The sequence below is a fragment of the Psammomys obesus genome, unplaced genomic scaffold (genome assembly GCF_907164565.1).
Source record: "Psammomys obesus unplaced genomic scaffold, mPsaObe1.curated_primary_1811, whole genome shotgun sequence".
In the NCBI taxonomy this organism is placed as follows: domain Eukaryota; kingdom Metazoa; phylum Chordata; class Mammalia; order Rodentia; family Muridae; genus Psammomys; species Psammomys obesus.
Window position 1 is genome coordinate 7,589,444 of NW_026591086.1, and position 18,794 is coordinate 7,608,237.

Here is an 18,794-nt window from a genome sequence, read left to right on the forward strand (position 1 = left end):
CACAGTTTCCCCTCTAAAGGCCTAAATTCACCTAGACTTCTGCCACCTGACAACCTAGTAACCTGGAGCATCTTAACTGTTTCAGACCTGTGTTTCAAATGCAATAAAGAGTATCATGGAAAAGGGTGTGGGGAGGTAGATGTCTTCCTTCTAGGAAGGCTTACAACAATGAGAAGAGATGGCAGCACGGGTACTCGAGCACAGTGCTAACAGGCAGTCTGTTAAACACGTTTCCCCCTCCTTCCCTGCCTCCACCTCACCTGTTCTCCCCAGCTCAGCTGAGACAAGCAATGAGGCTCAGGCTGAGGAGCCACCTCCTCCAGATGAATGTCCTTTCTAGTAGACCCATCAGAACCTCATTAGCCCAGGAAGAAGGCCAACTAGCTAGGGTGCCTTGAGCCCCAGCCCCGGATCCCCCTCCCAAACTGAGCAAAACAGTGGGATTCTTGGATCAGGAAAGACATCCAGTTCCTTAGCAACTAGCAAGCATTTCCCTGTAAAGACAAAGACCCTTCACTCAGCACACACACACACACACACACACACACACACACACACACACCAACAGCCTCTCCAGGTGTCTGTTCTTATTTGCAGGAATGGAGTGCAGAGCCAGCCACCTCTAGGACCTTACCCCACTGTCCTAGCCAGCCTAAGAGCAACTGAGATGACTCCGAAGCACATTTCCTCCTCTTGGTAGTTAACTTTTGTCTCTGCCCCCAATAACTGCTAAGATATGTACACACACACACACACACACACACACACACACACATGCACACACACAGCATACACATTCATAGACATGCCCTTGGCTCATATCTCCCCTTCTTTAAAAAAAAAAAAAAAAAAAAAAAGCTGTTGATGGTTTGCCTGGGCAAGTCAAACAGTTTCTTCATCTATGAAATACTTTTTTCTATAAGTTCCACTCCACCTCCATGTTCTACAATTCTGTATGGTTATTTTAGAAAAGTAGTAGAGAAAGCACCACACAGAGCAGAATGAGCATTTTCGTGATTAAGCATGCCAAGTGCATTCAGCTGCAGAAGCCGGAAAATCCTAGTAAGGGTGCTTGGGTTAAAGATGAGTTTACAGACGCAGGGAGCTGATGAGTCTGAGATTTCCCACAGGCAGTATCTATTGAATCAAGCCAGACAAAACTCAAGCAGAGGGACCCAAGGCAACACACAGACTCATAAACAAAAATCCTGAGTCAGGAGCAATGGGTTAAAAGGAAAGAAACAGAGTCTGTCAGAAAGGGACTCAGCGGCCCTGGGTTCCCACTTTCGAATCCAGTCTCATGATGAAAGCAGGTAAAGCATACTTCCTGTAGGGTCTGAGTAGCAGCCCAGAGCCTGTGCGCTCTCTGCTTCCCGGGACCCACAGAAACAGAGACAGTCTTGTATATGCATTCAGACCATTGACTTATGGATGGCCAAGTCACTGCCCCAGCCCAGTTGTGTGATTGTGATGCCCGTCAGAGCTGAGCCTCAGAAGAGCACAGTCGGAAGACAGGCTCATAAGAGGAGAAGGGCATGCATGCTGGTTATGAATCCTAATACAAAATATCTGATATGCAGCCCACAGGTTGAGAACCAATGCTCTGAAGCCTAAGCTTTGCCCACGTGGACACCGGCCATAGATGTGCCAGCCATGCCTTTGCCCATCCACACATATCCAAGCACAAGTGTTCACACACACACACACACACACACACCTGTACCATATGCTACCTGCACGAGTGCTGTCAACACATCGGCCCTCACAAAAATCGCATGGTGTACACTAAGGGGTATGGGCTCAACCTCTTTCTAGACATCCTAGACAAGTTGCATTTGTGATTACATTGTGGATCCTCACACTCTCACTCACAGCCAGATCACACACCAGCCCACCACTAACACAGAAAAAAAAAAAAAAAAAAAAACGCCTCTGTAGGACCAGACTTGACCTAACCACAAATCTCACTTTGCAATCTGCCACTTCTAGGGGAGTTTTGACGACTCCAGTGGAGGTTTCTTGTGTGTGACTGGAGAAGGTAGGGGATGGGGGAGGTGCTAGCAGACAGGAACCAGGCTTTCCCTCAAAGTTCATGAGGAAGGCGTCCAGACTCATGCCTATCCTCCTAGCAGCCCTACCTCTGGCCCCTTGCCTGTGTGGCTGCCCAGCCAGGGAAAGGAGAAACCAAAATCGGCCAGACTGAGTTGCTAAATTGGACCTTGGCAGCGAAGGGGAAACGCGTCAGTTCCCTGGGGAAGTGGCCTAGCCCAGGGCGGCCACAAGCCCCTGGGCTTCTACTCCGATGGAACAAAAGTTGCTCAAATAGATCTGATGCTTTGTTTTTGAGCCTAAAATACCCTGTGGTGGCAGCCGGAAGTGTGACCACGGGAGGGAAGTAGGGCAATGAGGAAGAATTTGTTTGAGTTTCCATCATGACCACTTTTTCTTTCATTTGGGGTCTAGACAAAGCTTCTCCCTTATCTCAAAAAAAAAAAAAAAAAAAAAAAAAGGTACAATTGTGCAAGAGGGAAGTGTTATCCCAAGATTTGGGGCTGGGGCATCCAAAGCCACCATCATTGTTGATCTGCTGCTGCCTCATTATACCCCAACCGCCTCCCTACACACACACACACACACACACACACACACACACACACACACACACACTATGAACATGACCCTGTCCTCATAACACTGTCAGAATTTTTTTCCCCCTCAGGCCATCTGGGGCAGGGACCAAGGGGCAATGCTTCCAGGGTCTGACTGTCCCTAATGTGCTTCTGTGTGGTGTCTGCGTGTGTGTGTGTGTACACATATGAATGCACCTGTGCTGAGGCACAAGCATGGAGCCAGAGGGCAGCTTTCAGTGTCAGTTCAGGCACAAGATCAAATTCAGGTCGTTGGCTTTAGAGCAGCATCCCCACCTGATGGGCCATCTCACTAGCCCCTGATGAGATTTAAACAAAACAAAGATCCCATTACTGTGGGATTTTTCAGAGCATCTAGGGAGCCAGGATGTAACCGGACTAAAACTCTGACCCATAAATTAGAACTCAGTGCTTTGCTAGGTAAGCCGGCAGACCAAGCCATACCTCTAAACGCAAGGATCAGAGAGTAGCTGCTGATACAGGCCTCACCGCTCTTCACCCTCTCCCCCGCTCCCCCCTCCCCCCTTCCTAATTTATCTTTACCCATATTCCTTACCACCAAATCGCCTGTACTTGCTTACACTCCCTGCCCACCCTGAAGCCTCATGGGTCTTTCAACCATGGCAAAGACCTGATCAACTTCCATCTATGCCTTATCCCAGTGTGTGAACCTGCAGTTGGTACACAATAAGGTGGGAACGGTGGGACAAGGGGTCATTAAACAGTTCCATTGCTCTGCCCCCCCCCCAGACTTATTAACCCAAAAAGGCAAAAACCCACTGGACACCAGACGCTCGTGTCAGGTAGATGGGGGTCGTGTTGGGGGAAAGGACGAGATCGGGGTGCAATGGGAATCTGCGTAAAATCACAAGCTACTTTTCTGCCCTTGCAAAGCACCTGTCGAAGGGACACGTTTCTCTTCTGGAAGGATTGTACAAACGCGGGAGGGGGGCTGAGGAAGCGCATGGGCAAGGCGCTCCTAAAAAAAAAAGTCCCCCACACACACACCCGCCGCACCCCCACCAAGAATGAGGGTTACAGGTGAGCACTTGGGGGTGGGGGACCTGGTCCTTGAGACCGCACATAAGCCCCTGTGGCTCTTGCCCCTGGTGCCCAGACACCTGGGTTTGAACAGATCGCAGGAGACATGGAATGGCGCCGCTGGCCCACAGCTGGGGACCTATGAACTCGGACTGCAGTTCAGAGGCAGCTCCAGGCCTCGGTCCCTGGGTGAGATTTACCAGCTTTTAACAACAGCAGGATAATCATGCTAATGAAAAACTCCCTCAGGGCTTGGGGCAGCCAGACTGAGATGAAGAAACCGGAGTCACCCGGATGAGTCATTCTGAGTGTGCCGGGAGTCCGCCAGCCATTGGGTCTATTGGGCGCGAAAGACTACTGTGTCCTCTCCCTCTGTGCTCCACAAAGATGGCAACATGGGCTGGGGGCTGCAAGGTCCACCCCTGGAGCTTCCCAGGCCCTGCTCTGGGAAACTAGGCACAGCTTGAGCTGGGCCTTCTGAGGCTGTACCACCAGCAAACCCAGTTACCCAGCTACCACCTGTGTCGAGGCCTGTATCCGTCTTCAGGTTTTCCCATCCTAAACCTTGGCTTCTCCCCAACTCTCCCCAGGCTGCCAAGTTTTGGAGAGGGCAATTCTCTGATGTGTTCCAAGCTCCCTGAAGATCCCAGCTGTGCTTGGCTCCAACCCTCTCTCCTAAAGACTTTCTGCCAGTGCCTCAGTTTCTCTGAGCAGCAGTAGCTCAAGGTTCCCCACACCCCACCCAGCCTCCGGGCAGTGGGAGCATTAATTACAGTTTGTTCCTGGCTTTGAAGATGAAAATGCCAAGGGTCATTACCTCTCAATTAACGGGGTTATTACCTCTTGAGATTGTGTTGAATGACTCCTACCCCACCCTGCCCCCAACCTGGGATCTATAAGTAGTTCCTGTTGTACTGTTTCTTGATCCCCCATTCTCATACTCCTCCTTTCCTGGTTTCCCACTGGTAATTAACCTTCCCCCCCCCTTTCAAAATTAGGATTGGTAGAGAATTTAGCATATTCCATCTTGAACGAGGATTTATCAATTCTCTGACAAGGTGGTTGGTGTGGCCAGAAGGATGGATGAAGCTACAGGGAGTTGTAGGCTCAAACTCATAATCACAGTACAGAGTAGGCTGAGGCAGGAAGACTGAGTTCAAGGCCAACTTGGGCTACACAGTGAGACCCTACCCCAGGCCCTCTACTCCCAAAGATATATTTCAGCCAGCCCTACAAAGGCGGGTAGCCCTGCCCGAGCTGCTCATGGAGTAGGGCACAAACCCCACCAAGAGCCGGAGTTCTGAGCTCGAGAGAGTCGTTAATTGCTTCCCTGAATCCAGCTTGACTAGAAGCATATAGCAGGGGAAAAAAGAAAGAAAGAAAAAGAAAGGAAGGAAGGAAGGAGAGAAAGAAAGAAAAGAAAGAGAAAGAAAGAAAGAAAGAAAGAAAGAAAGAAAGAAAGAAAGAAAGAAAGAAAGAAAGAAAGAAAGAAAAAGAAAACCCCGCAGATGTGCTCTCTGAGCTGGATGAGACTAAAGGGCTAACAGTTTGGGGGCTGAGACAAGGGCTCAAAGCCTGCAACCCTCTCTAAAACCCAGAGTTTTTCTTATGAGGGTGAAGGAAAAAAGCCAACACCTGCCTTATGAAAAAAAAAGCCTGTTCTTCAAAAGCAGGTGTACAGCCAACCACTTCCAAAAGAACTTACCCACGATCCCTCCCACTTTCTTTTCTAGCTCCTCCTCCTCCTCCCCACTGCCCCTCCCCCCTGACACTCACACCTTTTGTGCTTCATTTCGAATCATGAAGTTCCTCTTTCCAAAAAGCGCCATCCCCTGAGAGCCCTTTTTGCAGAGGCACCATCCCTTCTAACTGAGAAGGGGTTAGCCCACAGTGGGTCCCAGGGGAGTGACAGCTCCTTAGAGCACATGACTCCACTTACCTTATATGAGTCCCTGAGCAAAGTTCCCATTACAAGCCCTCATATCCTGACCCACTCCCCCAAGCACTGCCTCTTCCCCCCCCCCCCCCAACCTTGCCAGGGAACTCGGGCCTCTCCTTCTAGAACCTCTAACTGGAACTAGAACTTCAACACATTCCTCCCAAACCTGCTGGCCATCGTCAGAAACCCAGAGAGCTGAGAAAGGAGGCCTGCCTGCTTCATTCATTCTCTCTCTCTCCCCTTAAGAGCCCCCGCCATTAGAAATTCATTCAGAAACCCATGAAGTGACAAAACCTGGAGCTCAAATTAACAGAAAAGCGTTGTCCAACCCTCCTGACACCCACAAATAAAACTGATCGTAGTCAAAGTCATACACAGGTAGTTTTATTGAGGAAATCAGACCCCCTGGTTCCCATACCAGGGCAAGGGTTTGACATTTACCCACAATGTACACTTTCCTCAGTTCTGACTTTTAATATTTCCCTTCCCTCCCTGTCCCCGTTCAATCTTGAGTGTTCATCCTCTGGCTTACCCATGGCAATTAATTAGTGCTACGGACTCACTCAGAGTTGGGAAGGGGTCTCTAGGATAAGCCACCTTTTGGGAATGTAGTGGCTACTCCCACACGGCTAGCGGCACTCCGTAACAGTACATTTCCTCTTTGGTTGTCAGACAGCCCAAAATTACCTAGAATGTGATCCCAAATATTGTTTCTACATGATTAGAATAAGTTTGTTTGAATTTAGACCAACAGATTTTAAAAGAAAAGTGTGTCCGGCCAGGGAGATGGCTCAGTTGATCAAGTACTGCGGAGCAAACAAGAGGGTCTGTTTGTCTAGGACCTATGTAAAACGCTAGGCGCGTTCATGTTACACGCCTGTGATCCCAGCTGTAGAGAAAGGGATGCAAAGACAGGCCGATCCCTAAGCGCATTGGTCAGCCAGCCAGCCTAGCCAAATCAATGGACTTCAGAGAAACAGGAGAGGACTGGAGAGATGGCTCAGCAGTGCCTGCTACTACTGTGTTGTTGTTGTTGTTGTTGTTGCTTTCCAATATCCATATGGCTTAGAATCACTTGTAGCTCCAATTCCAGAGGATCTGACACTCTCTTCTGATCTCCAAGGATACTTGCAGGTGCCTGGTGCAAACAAACTCACACAGGTGCGCTTGCATACACACACACACACACACACACACACAGAGAGAGAGAGAGAGAGAGAGAGAGAGAGAGAGTTTTTAAAAATAAAGGTAGGGAGCAATTGAGGATACTTCAATCTTCACCCACACACACAGGTGAACAAGCATGTGTGCACACACCAAATACACACATACAAAATTTAAAAATACATAAAAGTGAAGAATGCGATTGCCCCTGGAGAGGATTCCCATGGCTACTGTAACAGCTTTAGAAAGTAGGACTTGAGCTAGGGAAGTCACTCTTCTGCCTACTAATAAATAGGTGCTAGTAGAACTCCTAAGAAGCTTACGTACTACCCCCCCTTACTGGCCTTGGGGCTCTTCCTTCACCTCCATGTTTGGTCCAAAGGATGCTGGGATACCTCAATCAAGCCTTGTCATAAAAAAAAAAAAAAATCAAGATGGAGGAGCTGAAGAGATGCCTCAGTGGTTGAGTGCTTACTGAGTTGAGGGACAGCTCGGTTTTTTTCCAGATTCTGGCTATTACAAATAAAGCTACTATGAACATAGTTGAGCAAATGCTGAATGGTGGGACATCTTTTGGATATATGCCCAGGAGTAGTATCACTGGATCTTGAGGTAGTGCTATTCCCATCTTCTGAGAAAGCGCCAGATTGATTTCCAAAGTGGTTGTACAAGTTTGCACTCCCACTAACAATAGAGGAGGGTTCAGCTTTCTCCACATCCTCTCCAGCATGTGTTGTCACTTAAGTTTTTTAACTCAGTTGCCTGCTCTTTGATCGCTCGCCCCTGGTGATGCGTCCTTGCCAGGCCACAGAGGAAGAGGATCCAGGCAGTTCTGATGAGACTTGACAAGCAATGGGCAGATGGCAATAATGGAGAACTCCCCCTTTCAGTGAACTAGAGAAAGGGGATGGAAGGAAGGGGAAGAGGGTGGGGAAGTTGAGGGAGAGGGCTTCAATCAAAATATATAATTAATAAATTGTGAAAAAAAACAAATTAAAAATTATGCACACACACAAAAAAGAGTGCTTACTGCTCTTTCAGAGGACCCAGCTCTGACCTAGCCAACCATGTGGTGGCTCACAATTGCCTGTAGCTCTGTCCTTCCTCCTACCCACACCAGCCACCTCATTTCTTCCCTCTGTTACAATCAAAAAACGAACAACAGTTAGAGTCAAAAAGCATTCTTGAGTTCAAACAGATCAACCACTTTGAGACCAAATAACCTCCAACAAGGTACAAAGACTCTTCCAAGCATGTAGACTTTCTGCTAGCAGTAAGAAATGAGGCTGTTGTAAAAACTAAATAAATAAGTGAGGGATGGAGAAATAGTTTGGCAGATAAGAACACTTATTACTCTCATAGAGGATTCAGGTTTGTTTGTTTTTTCCTCCCAGATCCCACACGGTGGCTAACAACCATCTGTAACTCTGGCTCCAGGGAATCTGATGCCCTCATCTGACCTTCATGGGCACAGACACATGCATACATACAGGCAATATACTTATATACTTTAAAAAACAGATATCAAAAAAGATTTAAAAAAAAAACAGAGCATATACATACTACACACACATACACACATACACAAGGCCCGGCCGGGCAAAGCAGACATCAGACACCACTGGCCCAATCCTCTGGGGATATAGCACCCACCAGAAGCACCAGCATTGGCACCCCATGAAACCCAACTACTGGGTACCAACACTTTCCTTCTTCAGTCTTCCAGGAAAATTCTACCTGGCTGCTGCTCTAAGCTGGCTGCCATTACCAAAGAAATGGCAATGACTTCTAGAGATTTCTCTACCGGCAGTAGGACTCCAGTGACCTTCCTGGGTGGCACCCAAAAGTGGAAAACACCAGATGACCCTCAAGATAACTGGCATTCAGGAACAATGCCACCAGGGCAGATCCTCTGCAGATACTTGATGTTTTGAACAACCCCAAACTCCCATTTCTCATCATTGGGCCTGAGGTCCCACAACCAGATTTCCATTCCAGCAGCATTAATGAGTGCCTCCACATTCCAGGTGACATCCTCAGTATCGAGCTTAGTATCTCCAGGTTATATAGTAACCCTTGTTAAGTATTTTTTTTTTCTCTGAATTGCTGGGTAGTGGAGCCAGTCGTGAAGCACTTGGGAGGTAGAGGCCAGAGTTCAAGGCCATTCTTAGCTGAGTTCAAAGGTAATCAAGACCCCTGTCCTCAAAAAAAAAAAAAAAAAAAAAAAAAGAGGAATTGGCGGGAGGTGTCTCAGACAGAAAACTGCACACTGTTGAATCAGAAAGACCTGAGTTCACATCTCCAGGACCCATGTAATGTACAAAGTGCAGCACGTTGGCACACAGCTGAAATGCTAGCACTGAGAGACAGGAGGACCCTTGGGGCTCACAATCTGGCTAGTCTTGCCAAATCAGTGAAATTCAGGTTTAATAAGATTCCGCTTCAGAAAGAATAAGGTGGCTGGCCTGGTTGATAGTGTATACCTTCAATCCCAGCACTTCGGAGGCAGAGGCAGGTGTCTGTCCAGGACAGCCGAGGCACAGAGAAACCCAGCCTTGAAAAACCAAAAATAAATAAGGTGGAGAGTAATTGAGGAACACACACACACACACACACACACACACACACACACACGAGTATGCATATGAACACAAACTTACACAAATAGAATACAAAGCAAAAAGAAAAAAAGGAAAAAAGAAAAAAAAAAAAACAAACCCAGGCCTTAATCAGGCTACCCAAGTAGTTACCACTGAGCTACAACCCATATCCTAAGCATTCTCCATTTAAAATGCAAATTCTCTTGAGCCTGGAACTCAGCAGTTCAGAGAACTGGCTGTTCTTCCAGAGGACTAGGATTGATTCCCAGCTCCCACTGGGAGACACACAACTGTCTGTAACTCCAGTCCCTGGGGGACCTGATGGCCTCTTACAACCTCTGTACACATGCACGCCTGCAAAACACGCATGCCCATAAAAACAAATAAATGCAAATGCGAATGTCATCTAAGACTGGTAAAGCATTAAGCGGCTAACATCCTAGGTTGGATTACTTTTCATGGAGGGGGAAAGGAGGAACTCTTGGAAGATAAAAGACTGATTATGTTTTAACAAAAAGGAAAGCTAAAGTTCAGAGCTGCCTGGAACAAAAGACCAAGACAGAATTGCGCCTGTTTCTACAGTGGATTCCCAGGACCGCATACTCTTTAGCCCCACCAAAGCAAAGACACCCACTCCCCCTCCGTGGGAGACAGCGGCCTTGGCTCTTTTACACAGGGTCTGCCTGCCTGCCCTTCACCAGCTCCAGGGAAGGACTCGGTGAACCAGTGCCTACTCGCTCCCCAACAACTTTTCAGGGCTTAGAGTTCAGGTAATTAGGCTCTTGGCAACCTCACTGGAGCCTCCCAATAAACCTGAAGCAAACACCCTCAGCCCCTCTCCAGGAGGGAGAAAGGAAGCACACAAGGAGGGGGAAACAGAGGGGAGGAGGAAAACCTTTTTCTTCACTGACAACCAGGAAGGTGTTGTAATCTACAGAAATCTCCAAATTCCTGGTTGTTTCTACCGCCACCGAACCATGGCTCCCACCTACCATCGTCATCCAGGGTGGCAGAGGGCATCTGCTGGCATTACAACCTGAATAGAAAGTAGCCATTAAGGGCCTATGCTTGTAGGCATCTTTCAATGCAGAGAAAAGGCCCCAGAATCTTGTACCCTATCCTGGGGGCCAGGGGGCCACAGCCAGTCCAGGGTGTTAGAGAATGATGCAGGAACATCAGACCCTGCCTCCTGTCACCACCTTTTGTTGAGATCTTAATTCATGTCTTGGCTCCTGCAGAAAGGGGACCATTCCTTAAGATCCCAACATTGACACATTTATCAGGCCCCCAAACAATAATTTCACTCTCCTTTGTAAATAAACGGTATTTCTTCTACATGACAGACTGGAAGAAATGGCTTCCCCCAACTTTTAGGCCAACTTTTACCAGCTGCGCTGTCTGAATCCATACCTGGGGCACACAAGGAGTGTAGTCTAACCATAGTACTGGATGTTTACTGAGTGCTTGCTAAAGGTCTGCTATGAAAATTCTCCCATTCTTCCTGCGAAGTCTGCACTGTTAACTCAGTCGATAGATAAGAAGCTCAGTAGTTTTTTGCCTTGTCACAATGAAGCTCTGATAAATACAGTAAGTGAACTGAAAGCTCCCATTCAGTTAGATCTAGTGGTAAAGAGGCTGACAGCCGTCCCTGTCTTGTCTAGTAGGCAACAAAGTCCTGTTGCCAGCCAACAGGCCCAGCTCCGAGCTGAGAGCTGAGCTTTCCCTCTTAGAAGCAAAAAGCTAACTCTCCTCGAAAGTGTTCTGGGCTGTCCTCAGAGGAGCAATAGCTGATGGAGCCAGAAAGCCTTTGGGAATCCCAAATGCTTCCACCACAGGCCCGTACGGAGAAAGCCCAACAGGTGGAAAGTGGATGGTATTTTGGGTCCTTGCTAGATGAGCTGGGCTGCCGAGGGCCTTCCAACTGATCGCTGCCTCACGCGGGGAAACATGGCCACTGCAGTCAATCTTACATTCGCAGCTTGGTCCAGAGCCGAGAACCTCGCGGCTTGTCCAGGCGCAGGGCAGGAACCCACCGAGACACCCCGCCCCTCCCATCGGAGCCCGCCAGCCTCCCCTAGCACCCGCAGCAGGAAGCGCGGCAGAGGCGCGCCCAAAGCTCGCGGGTACCCTGGGCACCTCTCCCCGCCCCAATTGCCTGGCTCTCCGGCCAGAGGCCAGAGCTCTGGCTAATTTTTCACTCCCTCCTGCCCCCCCCCCCCCCCGAACGCCTCTTTAGGTGACGCTACAGTCTGTGCGGTTCCTTTAAAGGCTGCGGGTTCCGTTCTTTCCCTTTTCCACTGGTTGCCAAAATATGCAAATCCGGGGACCGGAATCGGCAGCCAAATAGAGAAGGAGAAGGGGCGCGTCCGGCGCGTCACCGGATCCGCTCCTTGTATGGTTCTTCCCGGCTTGGCCCGCTGCCCCAAGACCCTCCCTGCAGCCGCGATGGCCCCTCCCGCACCCAACCAGGCTCACACCGCCACCCACGCCCCTGACCGGCCGCTCCCCCCTCCAGGGATGGAGCCGGGGGCGGGAAGCGCTGCATGCCCTGATTCCGGCCGAAGCCCGGGACCGCTGCAGCGCGCAGTCTCCCCGCGCCGCGCGGGCGGAGGAGAACCCGGGGGCGCAGTGCCTCTAGAGCCCAGGAATGGGTAGCCTGGAGGGAGAGGAGGCGGGGGTGGCAGAGCGGGGCCTCACGGGCGGCGGAATCCCTCCTTTCCTAAGAGCTAGAGAAGATCCGGGGGAGCCTGGGCCCTTCCCACCCGATGTTCTCCTCCAAACTGAGGGGAGGGGAGAGGGAGTAAGGTTATCATCCACCCCCTTCACAATACTCAGCTTGGGAGTTCCTCCTACACGTCCCCGGCCCCGCGTGGACCTCCCACGGCGTGAGGCCCGGGGGGGTGATCCTTTCTTCCTCCTTGTCAACACTCCCACTGCCCATGAGAGATACAAGTCCCCACCCCCCAGCCCCGACTCTCCAGCGGGGTACACGGGATTCACCGCGCCCACGCGGCCAATGAGGAGGGAATCCTCCCCCGCCAAACCGGTGTGATTCGGGGTCGCGCCTCCACGCTCCCTCCCTCTCCTCCCCCTCGCTTTCAGCCAGGCTGCGCGCATCAGGAGCAGGCCTCGGGGAACACATCACCCACCCCCGGGATCCGCTGTCGAGGTGACAGCACCCCGGGTAGGCACAGGGGGCCGGCCTTGACTGCGAGGCACCCTCAGGCAGCCATGAGGACAGCCCTGTGGGAGACAGGGAGGGAGGCTGGAGACTCAGAGAGACCGCTGCGGTGACTTAGAAACTGTGGGTTTCGCATCTTCCTGCTGTAACTCCTCTGCCAGCCCTTCGCCGGCTGCGGTAGACAGTGACTGTGCCCGGGCCTGCTGGGTCCTCCTGCCATCCTGTGGCCAAAGGGGGTTTGCTTTAGAACCGTTAGGGAATTTATCTGGAAATTATCGATGCACGTGTTTCCTAACCCCCTAAACTTTACTCTTTCCTCTTCTCCACCAAAAAACTCCTGTCCTCAATCCCCACCCACCCACCCAAAGTGTGGGGCTCCTGCCCTGCGCAATTAGCTAGTCGGCTACACAGTCCCAGGCCAGTGCGCTCAACTGGGAGTCAGCGCCGGGTCAAGGGCCCAAGGGAGGAGCCGGGGCTGTGGGCGGTGAATCAGAATGTCGTCCGCACGAAAGTTCTGGGTGGACTAGACTAAGGGGCCCTGAGACACTAAAACCCCTTCCCCAAGGGGAAGCACTCGCTCTCTCCAGCTCAATCTAGTCCAGGGTAGGGTGCTGAAGGAAGGGTGTGGGGGGCTGTGGGGGACCCTGGGTTGAAGCGGCCATCTCTCCATCCCCCCCCCCCACACACACACACAATTCCCAGGCTGCTAAGGGACCTGGTGTGTTAAACCCCTTCTTGCTCGGGAGTGCTGGAGAGCCCATTGCAACCAACCTCCACCCCCACCCCCCACCCGCTAAACGCCGGCCGTCTCTAACGCAGACCTCAGATTAAAAGCTACACGTTTGGTTCCTTAGGTTTTCGACTGTGCACCGCGCGCGCGCGCTTTGCATTCGGCTTCGTTCCCCCCCCCCCCCTCCTCTCTCTCCTCTCTCTGCTTCTTTCTAATCTTCTGACTGACTTTTTTTTTTTTTTAATTTTATTTTTTTAAGAACGGCGAGCGGTGCGGGCGCTGCACGCTGGCTGCGGCCCGCTTCCTGCTTTCTAATGTTCCATTGTGAGGAGCTTCCATTGTGACGTCGCGCCCCTTCGGCTGGGCTTTGTCTGTCCATATATGGGCAGCTACGTCACGGAGCTTTCCCGGGGCTCAGATAAATAGACTGGTGGAGTTCCCTGGCTGGGAGCTTTTGGGCAGCAGTGAGCTAGCTAGGAAGCGGCGGGGCTGGTTGGTGGTGCTTAAGCGGCGGCAGCGGCAGCGGCAGAGGAGGTGGCGGCGGCAGCGGCGGCGGCGGCGGCTGCTGTGGCAGATCGGGGGGGCGGGGGGTCGGCAGGCGCGCGTCTGTGAGATCAATACTGAAGCCGCGTCTGACCCCCCTGGAGCCTAGATTTCTCCCCCCCCATCCCCAAGCCCAGCACCCAGCCCACTCCCCGCGCACACGCCCCACCCCACCCCCACGACCCAGCGTCGCACCGCACCGGCTGAGGCACCCGAGAGGATCACCCCTCTTTGCCCCTCTCCCTCCCACCCCACCCCACCCCCCCAAAAAAGAATAGATCCCCTCCCCTGTCCCACCCCTTCCCCTCTTCCCTCCCCCTCCCCCCGAACTTTCCCTCTCGCATGCTTTTCCCCTGCACCACGGATCGCCTCTCGGATGCCGCTAGCCCTGATGCTGCGTTAGGAACAGGCGGCGGCGGTGGCGGCGGCGGCGGCGGTGGCGGCGGCGGCAGCTCGGGAGTGCTATGACCGGCAAACTCGCCGAGAAGGTGCCGGTGACCATGAGCAGTTTGCTAAACCAATTGCCTGACAATCTGTACCCCGAGGAGATCCCCAGCGCGCTCAACCTCTTCTCCGGCAGCAGCGACTCGGTAGCCCATTACAATCAGATGGCTACAGGTAAGGGTGGCGGTGAGGCGGCTGAGGCGGCCGGGGAGGAAAGGGGGAGGACGAGGAGGAGGGAGCGAGCTAGCGGTGGCTTGCACGCAGACCGGTGGATGCAGCCATGGATGGCTGGAGAGACGGATGGAGAGATGGGGGGCGCGCTGGGAATTTTCCGGGGGGCGAGTTGCTTCTCCCACCCACTCCTCCCGCCCTCCGAGATCGGGAAGGCTTGGTTGGAGACGCCACGGTGGAGGCATCGGTTCTCCCGGGTGGGGGCAGCCGCCGACCGGAGGGAGGTAGGTGCGAGCAAGCTCCGGGGTTCTCCCTCCCCACGCAGGGGGGGCCCCGATCGCTAGGCTGTGAGGCAAGGCGTGGTGCTTTAGCCCCCTTTTTCTCGGGAGGAGCCCGGCTTCTTTTTTTTTCACCCGCACTCTCCCCCCCCCTCCTTACTCCCTCAGCCTCCCACCCGGGATGGAGCCATGTGCGGCGTGGAGTCCCCACGGTGGGAGAGGTACTGCGACGCTGCCTTTCTGGGGCGTTCAGCAAAGCCCGTTGGGGGTGTGGGGACGGCGGGGAGAGGGAGGGGGCTCACCCACGGGGTGGGGGTGGGTGGGAAAGGGGTTCGCCACACCGGGGCGATGTCGGGGACCGGGGAGCTGGGGATGCGCGGCCGCTCCCTCCGTGGAGACACCGACCGGGCTCTCCGCATCCCGTAGCCGGGTCCGGGCTTTGCCCTCCGGCCGGAGCAGAAAAGCTCCCTCAGGCCGGGGGAAGGGAGGCGAGGGCCGGGAGAGGTTCCCTTTCCACGGGCGACACCCTCCTGCGCTCCGAGGACAAAAGCGTCGGAGCTCTCCCGAGTCGGCTCCCCGGGGCTGAGCGCGCGTGGAGGGGGGGGGGGCCTCGCTCGGGTCGCCAAGGCTCGGCGTCTTCGGAGTAGACGGGGCCGGGGAGGGGAAGGGGCCGAGTCGTGTGTGCCCGGGAGAGCGAGAGGCGGGCGCGCTCCGGCTCCGAAACTACCTGTGGCTGCAGCTACCTGTCCGCCCCACCTCGGGGAGAGAACAACAATGCTCCCTCGCGCGCGCGCGCCTGCGTTGTCTGTGTGTGGTACGTGAGTGTGTGCGCGGTGTGTGTGTGTGTGTGTGCGTGTGCCGGAGCCGCTCCACACCCCGATCCGTAGTATTTTTTTTGCCGTATCCAGGTTGCGCCGGGGAGCGCGGCACCGCCCGCCTCGCGCCGGCCTCGGCGGCGGCGTTCGTCCTACCCTACGCGCTGCGCACTCCAGCCGGCCGCACCCTCTCTACTCCCGGGCGAGGAGGACCTGGGCGCCGCGGGGCCCGGAGCCGGCTCGGCTTCACTCACCACCCCCTCCCTCCCCTCTCTCCCCGCTCTCCGCAGAGAATGTGATGGACATCGGTCTCCCCAACGAGAAGCCCAACCCGGAACTCTCTTATTCCGGCTCTTTCCAGCCAGCCCCCGGCAACAAGACCGTGACCTACTTGGGAAAGTTCGCTTTCGACTCTCCTTCCAACTGGTGCCAGGACAACATCATTAGCCTCATGAGTGCCGGCATCTTGGGGGTGCCCCCGGCCTCGGGGGCGCTCAGTACGCAGACGTCCACGGCCAGCATGGTGCAGCCTCCGCAGGGCGACGTGGAGGCCATGTATCCGGCGCTGCCCCCCTATTCCAACTGCGGCGATCTCTACTCGGAGCCCGTGTCTTTCCACGACCCCCAGGGGAACCCTGGGCTAGCCTATTCCCCCCAGGATTACCAATCGGCCAAACCGACCTTGGACAGCAATCTCTTCCCCATGATTCCCGACTACAACCTATACCACCACCCTAACGACATGGGCTCCATTCCGGAACACAAGCCCTTTCAGGGCATGGACCCCATCCGGGTCAACCCACCCCCCATCACCCCCCTGGAGACCATCAAGGCCTTCAAAGACAAGCAGATCCACCCGGGCTTCGGCAGCCTGCCCCAGCCTCCGCTCACTCTCAAACCCATCCGGCCCCGCAAGTACCCTAACCGGCCTAGCAAGACCCCGCTCCACGAACGGCCCCACGCGTGCCCCGCCGAGGGCTGTGACCGCCGCTTCAGCCGCTCCGACGAGCTGACCCGGCACCTGCGCATCCACACGGGCCACAAACCCTTCCAGTGTCGGATTTGCATGCGGAGCTTCAGCCGCAGCGACCACCTCACCACCCACATCCGCACGCACACCGGCGAGAAGCCCTTCGCCTGCGAGTTCTGCGGGCGCAAGTTTGCGCGCAGCGACGAGCGCAAGCGCCACGCCAAGATCCACCTCAAGCAGAAGGAAAAGAAGTCGGAGAAAGGGGGGGCGCCCTCTGCCTCCTCGGCGCCCACCGTGTCCTTGGCCCCCGTGGTCACCACCTGCGCCTGAGGCTCGGGCACCAGGTCCCTTCTTTTCCCTTCCAGTGCCTCCTGGCTGGTCGCCTGAAAGCAGCGGGGAAAGCCAGTCATCGAGGCGCAGTGGCCGCGCCCTGGTCTCGCCCTGGACGTGCGGCCCCTCTGCCTCCTTTTCGACGCCCATTTCTACCCGTTCACACCGGCCGGCGGTTGGGGGCTAGGGCTGGAAGCACTTTCTCCTTGCGGTCCCCCCCCGCCCCCCTTAGCCAAGGTGTGGGGGCGGGAAGGTGGCGTCTAGCCCGCTTTGTTCAGTTAGGATCGCCTTGATCCAGGGGCCTCTGGGCCGCCCCAAGGACCTGCGGGGGACTGAAGGCGAGGCCCACCCAACCCTCGCCTGACCCAAGCACCTCACTGTTTTCCCCTCCAGTGTCTCCCTGTGTGCCCCCCTCGAACACCCGAGAAGGGGAGGGGGTAAGGAGCGCACCAAAGCGCCGAGCTTGCTGCCGGCCCGCACGCACGCGCGCTTGCGTGCAGTGATGCGCGTGCCCGCGCGCGCGCGTGCGTGCGTGCGTGTGTGTGTGTGTGTGTGTGTGTGTGTGTGTGTGTGTACGGGCACGCATGGGTGAGACTCTTGAGCTGAACTGGGCTGTGTCTACCCCCCAAACTCTTCTTCACATAGGGTCCCCAAGCCGTTGGGAGATGTCCTAGGCTGGGGATCTGCATGTGGCCAGAGGAGATGGTCTTCCATCTGCTCCTTTAATAATGTTTCTTACAGAAATGCCTCGGACGCAGCTGCTGCTGCTGCGCTGCCGCTGCCGCCGCCACCTCGGGTTTGGCCCCTCAGAGCCCCCCTCCCTTTCCGAGAGCTTCCCTCTTAGGCCTCAGGGCAGTTTGATCTTTGGGGGAGAAAGAGCCACCATCTCCTGAGCCTGCCTTTTTTTTTTTTTTTTTTTTTTTGAGAAAAAAAAATAATTTACTCAACCCCACTTTTCAAAATCTGAGTTCTTGAGCTCGCCCTCTGCCTTTCCCTCCCATCTTCTCTTTCTCCCTCTCAGGTTCTCACTTGATCGCTCTCAAAATCTTTACCCAGAAAGGCAGGCCTCAATCAACCGCTCAACTGTTTGTCTCTGTCACGTGCCCATTTCTCATTTCCTCCATTCCTGGGAATGCTGGCTCTATTCATTTGCCCTCTGTGATCGCCAACACAACAGATACAAGCGAAGTGTATGTATATGATGCCGGTATGTGTATGTAGATGTATGTGTGTGTTTCTTTATACACATATGTTTACATAACACAGTGTTCCTAGCAAAATCAAATCTATGGCATTTGGTGTATCCAGCGCAGTGCACTGGAATAAGGAGAATTTGTAGGCACATACTGCTTTAAATGATTTATTTTTATGAAAATGTTAATTGATGAGATTATAGCTACCTGTGTATGTGTGTGTGGATACATGGGCATACACATTCTGTTCAAATTTTCCTCAAAAATAGATGGGGATATTTGCATTAATCTGTGTTGCTTTCATGGCCCCCCATCACACCTCCTCCCCACCCTACCTCACCTCTTCTCAGGAGCCCCTCTCCCCCCAGCTGTCCCGCCCAGCCCTTCCTCACACAGGGTGGCCCCTTTGAAGTGGAGACTTAGAGAAGGGTGCTCTCCAGCGTGGTCTTCACTGAATGTACTGTTCCCTATTTGCGTCCCTTCTCCTGTGGCCAGTGAGCTGCCCAGAGAGAAGCGACAAAAGGTCTGGAGTTTACAGAATGTCTGTTTTTAAAGTCACTTTATGCGTTTCCCACTTTTTTTTTTCTAATTAAAAAGCACCGTCTTTTGATGGTGGATAAATAATACTAAAAGGACTCTAGTGAAAGGAGAGGAAAAACTCGAAGAGCAGGGGGGATTGTGAATTTCCAGGTACTCGGGCTTTTTGTAGAAGGAGAAGTTTGCCAGGAGGGCCCATATTTTTTCAGC

General features: G+C 53.6%; 1 protein-coding gene across 2 annotated transcripts; it reads left to right on the forward strand.

Moving 5' to 3' along the window:
- Window positions 1-14,310: 14,310 nt before the first annotated feature.
- Window positions 14,311-16,943, forward strand: Egr3 (early growth response 3). 2 transcript variants are annotated; one of them, XM_055609903.1, is made up of 2 exons: window positions 14,311-14,464; window positions 15,845-16,943. In XM_055609903.1, the coding sequence occupies exons 1-2, from the start codon at window positions 14,311-14,313 to the stop codon at window positions 16,852-16,854; spliced, it is 1,164 nt and encodes a 387-aa protein (XP_055465878.1). In that variant the 3' UTR covers window positions 16,855-16,943. The 2 variants fall into 2 exon arrangements, with proteins under 2 accessions (XP_055465878.1, XP_055465879.1); XM_055609904.1 differs by lacking the exon at window positions 14,311-14,464 and adding an exon at window positions 14,921-14,960.
- Window positions 16,944-18,794: the final 1,851 nt, after the last annotated feature.